Source organism: Buceros rhinoceros, unplaced genomic scaffold, assembly GCF_000710305.1.
Source record: "Buceros rhinoceros silvestris isolate BGI_N320 unplaced genomic scaffold, ASM71030v1 scaffold1604, whole genome shotgun sequence".
NCBI classification, from domain to species: Eukaryota; Metazoa; Chordata; class Aves; order Bucerotiformes; family Bucerotidae; genus Buceros; species Buceros rhinoceros.
In genome coordinates, this window is record NW_010409799.1 from 37,549 (window position 1) to 46,146 (window position 8,598).

General features: G+C 44.2%; 1 protein-coding gene across 1 annotated transcript in view; it reads right to left on the bottom strand.

Annotated features, from left to right (window-relative positions):
• LOC104492744 (V-set and transmembrane domain-containing protein 4-like) overlaps window positions 1-7,521 on the bottom strand; it is a 24,910-nt gene extending 17,389 nt beyond the window's left edge. Inside the window, exons 1-4 of the mRNA XM_010135334.1 lie at window positions 7,461-7,521; window positions 6,899-6,967; window positions 5,280-5,387; window positions 1,138-1,171 (exon numbers count right to left, since the gene is read on the bottom strand). Coding sequence (XP_010133636.1) covers window positions 1,138-1,171; window positions 5,280-5,387; window positions 6,899-6,967; window positions 7,461-7,521 — 272 coding nt within the window. The remainder of the gene's footprint in view (window positions 1-1,137; window positions 1,172-5,279; window positions 5,388-6,898; window positions 6,968-7,460) is intronic.
• Window positions 7,522-8,598: the final 1,077 nt, after the last annotated feature.

Genomic DNA, 8,598 nt, shown 5'->3' on the forward strand with positions numbered 1-8,598 from the left:
CTTCTTCCTTTTTTTTTTTTTGTTTTGTTTTGTTTTTGTAATTCCAACTTTGTCCCAGCAGCTAATAAAGAAGGGGAAAGAGAAAACATCCGGGAAAAAAAGGAAAACTGCTGAGCTGTCTCTGTAAATTTTTGGTGTGGTGCAATGGCTGGTCAGGGTCACAGAACAAAGATATTTCCATGAATAACATGAAAGTTTCAGTCTGTGCTGGCCTCTCCTGAACTCTCTGTTTCTTTGTTGTGACTTTGCTTACATCTGAGTGTCAGTTACATATCGAATACAGGGATAATCCCATGAGAATGCATGAAAAATTACATTATCTGAGGATCTAGGGTATGCTATACTCGGCATTGAATCTCCTAATATCTAAAAAGATACTATACGAAATACTATCTGTGATACCAAGTGATACTGGATTTAAACAACAAGGCTAGAAACATGTTTTATGTCACTAAAAACTGGGAAACAGCTGTTCTGTGTTGCTATGAGGCATCCCCCCTTAATCCTTTTTGTTTGTAAAATACTTCTGTCACCTCTTTTGTTACTGCAGTTCCAGCACAATTTATATCTCAGGAAAATCACAGGATGGAAATCAGTTTTATAGCACCACACAATCAAAAACTTTTGGCAGTCAGTGGTATTTAAAGGAACAGTGATTAATGACTGCAGCAGAAGTAGAATTTTTCCCATTGCTTGAAGTCTTGAAGCTGGGAATAAGACTGTGGGCCTTGAAAATCTGCCCTTTGAACCCTACTCCTCATTCCTGGGTGCAGGAATCACTGGGTAACGTTGTGGTTTGTGCTATGCACAGGGATGGTTTAAGTCACTACTACCTGGTGAGATGTTGGGAAAGCTACACAGGATGAAAGTAGGCTTCTCCCAAAAGCAATTCAGAGCCTTGAGGAGAGGCTTGTCACTGAAGCACCTGCAGGACCTACAGCTAGACAGCCCAGGTAGTTCTCCCTTATCATGCACAGCAGATGGTGGCTTGCAGGCACGTTCGTGAGTCATGGACCAGAACTCTTTATCTTCCTGCAGGCATGCTGGAAAACATAACTCATCTTCTTCAGCACACAGAGCACAACAAAGACAGAACTGGTTCCTTGGGTTATAGTAAAGAGAAGTGAAATCTCCTACCTGTTCTGGGGGCATTTCACCAGGCAATGCTTCACTGTTAAAGGAAAAGAAAAAAGAAAAAAAAAGGAAAGAAAATGTGGCTTCACACCAACACAGTTTATGAGTTACAAATGGGCACTGCAGAGAGACCTGAGTTGCTGAGACTGTAGAGTTGCCAGGCTGTTACACTTGGGAGGGCTGTTACACTGGGAGAGCTGCTAATTGTCACCATACCTTACATTGTGCATTGAAATGTAGTCCAACTCACACACAAAACTAGGGTTGGGAGAGGGAAATGTATTAAACACCACCAAAAATCTGCTGTGGAAGTGCTGGGCAGCACACATTCCGGTGGTCAGCCCAGCCAAAAGACAGCTTGCTAAGGAAAAGCACAGCAGGCCAGCAATTTTACTTTGAAACCTTTTGTTTCCCTTGTGGTGCCTCTATTTCCAGAAGCCTGAAATAAACCAGTCACCCACAGGAGCCACTCTGTTCCTAGTGTAACCTAGGTTGTGGCCTCAGGCATGAAGTGATCGCCTCCTGGGATCAGATCAGAGGTCTAGTCCAGCCACTACCCTGTCTCTGACAGCTCTGTATGTGAGATGTGTACACATCCTTCTGCTTCGTGTTCCTTTGACTCAGTAGTTCTGAGCAAGGGCAGCTCCCCTCCCTGCAGTCGTTCAGGAGCCAGGGTTATTAAGATGCTCTTTTGTGGCTTAGTGGCTTCTATGCTCTGCCCAATAAGCGCTGCGTGCTGAATGCAGAAACATGCAGGCAGGAGGACAGGCTCTGGCTTTTACATTCAACCTACTGCCAACTTATTTCTCAGAAGGAAAAGTGGGTGCACCCCTGGGCCAGGCTGTGGAGTACAACATAGACACCTCCCTTCCTTCATGTTCTCCATTCTTTAAAGGCCATAAAAACCAAACAACAGCACACTGACATGATTATGCCCCTTTCCTCAAGAAAATGTTCACATTTGGTCTTAACTAAATTCTCCCATTTTAAGGAAGCTACACAGCTCCTAAGGGGATGCATTTTAGTCATAAGGAAAGGGGAACTGAGAGCACTAGGAGAAGATGTAACTCAGGGGTCATGCCTAAGCCAGCCAAGGCAGTGCTTCCGCCTATCTGTCTGCCTTTTTTAGAAGTATAGGAGAGCACTAGGCCTGGCTCTTTGGGAGTAAGGGGATGCTCATGTCCACACATTGACAAGCATTTGAGTGTCACTAGGTATGTATTATTCCATTTTGCACTACAGTGAATACTCCAAGCCTTTGAACCAGGGATTGGGAAGAGCAACTATACCTGTAACAAACTGGCATAGGCTTCTACCAAAACCACAGAAGAGCTACCCGCTGAAACCACTGATGCTTCCCACAACAACCCACAGCTGCCCTGTGCTATAGGCCAGCCTCAGCTGCAGTGCAAATCCAATCAAATCAAGGAAGGTCCTTTTATTGAGGAACTGGGTTCAGTATCATCCTTCTCATGTCAGAGCCCAGAAGTGAGCTAGGATCTGCTCAGGTTTCACAGACAGGCACTTCAGAAGGATCATATACAGCTTCATCTGCTACAAATCCCAACTTCTTAGTTCAGGTATGAGGTGCTCTTTGTCTCAGGCTGGGCTGTTCCTGTAGGGGGCTGGGCAGGGTTTTCCCTCCCTCTTCTCCCTGTGCTTACTTGGGTGTCTGCATCCGCTCCCTCTGTGTGGTAGTGGGGTGGGGCAGGTTGTGTTATGTTATCCTCCTTGTGTTGTTAGGGCTAAGGAACGTGGGAAGGAAACTGCAGTGGTGGGTGAGTAGAGGGAGCTGGCAGTGTCTCTGTGACAGAGGTGGGGTGACTGCAGAGGTTTAAGGAGAAGCCCTCACGGAAATTTGCCAAGCAAGGTGAGGTAGAGAGATAGTTTTGGTTGTCCTAGCTCTCAAGTGGAAGAGCAGAGACAGGCTTCTCTTGGAAGGCCTCTGAGTAAAATGATGCGACAACCATTTCACTGACGGTGGAAGAAGACTGTCCCTGGAACCTGCTTGGAGGGTGATGCAGGTGGAGGATTGCTTTGCTGTCCCTGTCTTTCTTCTTTCCTCAAGGAAGGATGGACTTCATGATTTCACTGCAGGCTCTTGTCACAGGAATACTAGCATCTGCCTAGCCTAGCACGGAGGGACAGAGCGCTGAGGTCAGCACAGAGAGGAGGTAAGCGTGATGCCTTATTCTCTCAGCCTGAATGAGAGAGCCCTGCTGTTTGCTGACAGGGTGGATATCTTGTGGTCAGACCCTAACTCCTGGAGGAGTGTTGAGGGAGGAGGGTGCTCTTTGTACCCCATGGCCATACAGCTGAGTGGAAATGGCACCTACTAGGGAACTGCAGCTCCCTGGGGCAGAGCTTTAGGGCTGAGCTTGCTTTTGTGGCCCAGAGGACCTGGAAAAAAAAAGTAATATGGAGCTGGTGGAGACTGTGTCCCTCACTGATTTTGACATTGCTGCTTCAGAAATTTTAATTCCCTAATGCTTGACTGGATGCCAAACCAATTAATGTGGCTCTGGAAAATACTTTAACAGGTAGTCCTAGGTGAAAGACACCTGAAAATCTTTTTGTATACTGAGTGCCTATCTGCTAAGCTTTATTCTGTTATATTTCCATTGAAACCATAAGTTTAATGTTGCCAGTGTTTACTGGATAATGTTCAAAATCTAAATAAAAATTTGGTGAAGCTGCAATTACTCAGATATCAGGGTAGTGAAGACAGGATTTTGCAGCTCAGAAGAAATTACTCTTTTGCTGTTGCATATATTTACTCTATATTGTATTCTATATTATTTTGATATTTAACTGATGTTGGTTCAGTGTAAAGAGACCGTTTCTCCAAGCTGCTTACACCAGCCTAAATCAACAAAAACAGAAGCAAAATCTAGCCCAGTGTCTGCTCAAGAAAACCAGGATGCATCAGTGCTTGTGGCCTCAGGGTGATTCACTGTGACCAACACACTTAAGTGAGGGTACTCCCTTGGCACAAAACCTTTGTCATCACTTAAAAAGGTAGGAAGAATAACATTTATCTTGCTCCTTCCTCTTGGCAAGCAGAGTTGTTTGGTTTAGTTGGAATCAGAGTTACTCTGCTGAACACACACTACTGGGAAGACTGCGCCATAGCCTGAAATGCATTTGTGGTCAGGCAGGGACTTCTGTATACTTCTATTTTTGGTTTATTTGTCTCCTCCCTCATGATCTGAGTCACTCATTCCTTCATGGTATGTGTGTAGTGCTGAAGAGTCAGCAAAGTCACGATACTCTTCTGTCATTAACAGGACAAATCACCAACCAAACTGTTCTGAAATCTTCTCTTCAGAGATTGTCCTTACACTCTCCTCTGACATGGTGGCTGCTAAGCATGCTGGTGTCTCATCTCCACAGCTTGCATGAAGCCTCCAAATAAACTACTCTTAAAGTGAAATGGAAGTAGAGCCTGCACTGGCAGATCTGGAATAGTGCTTTCGATTACGACTGGGCTCCTTCCATGCAAATGTAGCCTGTGTGAGAAATCCTCTCCGAGGAAGAGAGGAATGAAACAACAATCCTTGAATGAAACGGTAATCCTTGATCTCGAAAGGTTATTATGAAATGAAATGGCAGGTTGAATGATTAAAAGATGCTTTAATTTCAAAGAATGATAAAAATGAGAGAGTGCTAATAACAACTGTCATATTCCTAAGAATACCTGACAACTCGTCAGGAAGGGAGAAGAAAACAGAACAGAGCAAGACTGCTTTGAAACCCCTCTAAACATCTACAGGAATGTCACTCATGCAAAATGTTAGCTAGATCTGGTCAGAATGCAATTCAGTGATACAGCACTTGGCCTTCCTTGAAAGACATTCCTACAACCTTCAATTTAGTTTTATGCAAAGCTGAAAGATTTTGAAGAGTCCAAAGCAAATTTAAAGTGAAATGGCTAATCAAAGGGAGCAAAGTGACTGTTCTGGTTTTGCTGGCAGAAGTGCTGGGGGTTTCTACCAATAGTTTGTTTTTTTTTTTTTGGGGGGGGGGAGAGTTTATTAAAATCAAAGCAATAAGATCCTTATCTTCTGCTTTTTCTTCATCCTCCTTCTCCCCCTCTCCCTCTTCGGTAAGGCCCTTGCAGTCACCTGGAATGATGTTTCACTCACCTGTGGATCTCCTCTTGCTCAGAAGTGACTGACAGAGAATGACAAGTGTAAAAAGGAGGACACTGATGATTCCTATTGAACACATGAACACTGCATACACATACAGATCTGAAAGCCAAGCACAGATGACAGTCAGTGTTGCAACTTCATGCTTATAGGATAGAAAAAAGTTACGTCTACAAGCTCTAAGTAGACCCCAGCCCAAAAGACTTAGAGTAACAGTTCAGGAGTAATTTAACCTTCTTGAAACTTCCGTATAGTATCCTGCTCAGCTTAAATTTGGTTGAAGTCTCCATAAATGTAAATAGAAAAAAGGCTGGCCTGGGGTTTATTTTTTCTTTCTTTTTGGGGGGTTTGGGGGTTTTTTTGTGGTGATTGAAAACCAAAAGGACTTCAGATGGATTATTTCCCAGTTCAAACAACTGCACTTTAAAAAAACCAGAAAAACCAAACCACCACACCACCCCCCCACCCCTCCCTCCCCAAACAAAACGAAAAAATGAAAAAAAAAAAAAAAAACCCCTCCAAAAAACCCAAGGAAAGCAGTGGTGAGGGGAGCAGGGGAGTGCTGAGTGGCTAAGGAAGGAAGTCTGCAATTGCTGCTTCTGGTGGCAGCCCTGGCTTGAAATTTTTGTATATTTTTTTATTTTTCAATCTATAGCCTCAGTTTCCCTTTATGGCTTTAATTCAGGTGCTGTAACACGTTCCCAGTGGAGCTGACAGGTGTTGCATCATGGCAGATCAAGACGGGAGTATTTTGTTCAGAAGAAGAAATCTTTAATGACTTTTTTGCTTTTTACTAGAACCCTAAATAGAGTGCTTTTAGGATGGTCTACCCATTAATGTTTCGAAATGTCCTTAGGGAGGCTTGTTGGCTTCTTTCCTGCTTTGCAGAGAGGAAATTAAGCCTCAGAGGTCAAGTTTTCTTGTAGAACATAGTGTTGCTGGAACTAGACCCCTGACCTGCAGTTCTGTGCTTCATTCCTCTTACACACTGCAATATAGTTTGCAAATTGTGGTTTAAACAGCAAGGCTCCCCGTGGAATCAAGGCCACCCTGCAAGGAAGCACTCCCGCCCAGCAGCCAGTGCAGCAGCTGCAGATGCTGTTCTGGTGCTTTGCTGATGCTCCAGATTGGGGCAGGAGGAGGGAGTCCCAGCTGTGTACAAATTCTGGATTTCAGTCTCCTGCAACAGTTGTCCGCTACTTTACACAGAAAATACTGCTTGCTTTGAAACTCGAGGGAGCTTTAAGCTGCTCTTGCAGTACAGAGCATGTTTGGCAAACAGTTTCTAAGGCTAGAGGGAGCACAGAGTGCTTGGTACCTCTTCAGACATGCTCAGCACCTTCCTGCATAAGGGTTTCATTTGCACTGTGTGATTAGCCAGGCATCAGTTATTTTCCCATTGACCGTAACAAATACATGAGGAAATGAGGCTGGAGCCTTCCATTCTCTTTTCTCCAGACCCCTTGTACTCTGTGGGATGGTTTCTCAAGCAAGGCATGAGTTTGCCCAGGAACTAGGAAAATTGGTGCGCACTGGGTCACTTTAGTTGTCCCACAGCACTGGACTAAACTAACATCTTGTACAGAACCACTAGCAGTTAGATGCATCTTTACCTTCAAAAAACTTCCAAGCTTCATGGTTTTTCTTGAAAGCAGGGTCATCAGAAGATTTTGATGAAATCACTGAAAAAAATCAAAGACGACATGACAAGAGCTGAAAACATGTGGCATAAAGAAATGGGACCTCTTGAAGTAAATGTAGTTCTGCCTTAGGCTTCAGTGCACCAAGATCTTGCTTTTTCTCACCAGATAATTACCTTTCAGTGAAACTCTTCAGTTATAAAACAGCGTTATAAAAATACCTCCTAACAAATTGCATCTGGCTTGTCACCCCCTATGAGTACTGTATGGCTTGAGACTGCATCCCTGTCATCTTATTCTGGGAGGATGCAATATGCATATTTTCAATTGAAAGTTAAATGCAGTGAAAAACAGCAAGAGAAGAGAAACACACTTTAGAACAGCCCAGGCCCTAGAATAGGGTGGTCATGTGCTTTTAAGGTTTGCAGTGGCTTTGTGGGGACGGTCTGAGTATCCCAGGGGAAAATTTGCCATTAATGCTGTATATAGATAGTTTTATTCCATCTGTATGCTCTCAGTTACCCAGAACTCATACCTCTAGGGCTGAACATCTTAACTAACACAAACTGCTCTGCCTCTGCTGTATCAATGGCCATTGACTGTTGAGTGCAGAACAGCTAAAGTTCTCAGCTGGTGTAACTCCCACAGGTTGTGCCAGCTCACCTTTATAACCTAGAAGAAGGGCTAACTGCATGACTATGTTCTAACTCAGTTAAGAGGGAAAATAGCTACTGAGTTTGGAAAGAATTGTCCTCTGTTTCAGAAGAAGGAGCAGACTACAGAGCGCTGGGCAAATGGATGAATGTCGAAACCAGCTGTACAACCTAGCACTAGAATCCAAATGCTGTGACTGCTGGATCACTGTTCAAAATCCCCTCTGGTCTCTTCAGCCAGATTGTTTAAGCATGCTGACATTTTCTGATGACATCAGATTAGATGTTACTTATGTTAATCCATGATTTTTCTTCTGCTAGCAGTCATTGTAATGGAATAGAAGTCTTGTGATGGCCTCCAGATTGCCAGCAAGGTCTGAACCTTCAAGGAGGTGCACATGTCAAATCATTAAAGAACAAGTATCTTACTGGAAAGGGAATTCATTAGAGTGTCCTATAGAGATGTGAGTTGTGCCGCTTCCTGATTTGAGTTAGAACAGAACTAATTCTGTTCAGTGATTTTACTTGTCAGCTCAGTCTCTCCTAAGTAACTGCACTGTCTGAAGTTAACAGCATGTTTTTGCTTCTGGAGGTGATAACATAACATTTACAGTTACTACCAGGGACTGGTGTGCAGAAAGGCTCTTGCTTATGCTTGCTGCTGTGCAGACCAAGGTCACCGCTAAATCCTGTGTGCCACATTGTGCAGTAAGTGAGAGGCTGCACCTGTGGGGAGGAGCAGACAAGACAGGTGACCCTACGCTGACCAACAAGGTGTTCCATCCCATAGACATCATACTCACTATAAAGCTGAGGGATCACAAGGATCAACTCTCTTCTTCCATGGCCAGTGTCCGAGGACGACTCTGTCTGTTCTGCCTTCCACCCCAGTCTGTGCATTCCTGAATCCAGTTCCAGAATCCAGCTCCTGAATCCAGTCCCTGTCTGCTGCTGAGTCCAGTCTGGGACTTCCCCAGTACCTACCCTGCTGCATCAGTGGTGATGGTGATGTAATTGCCA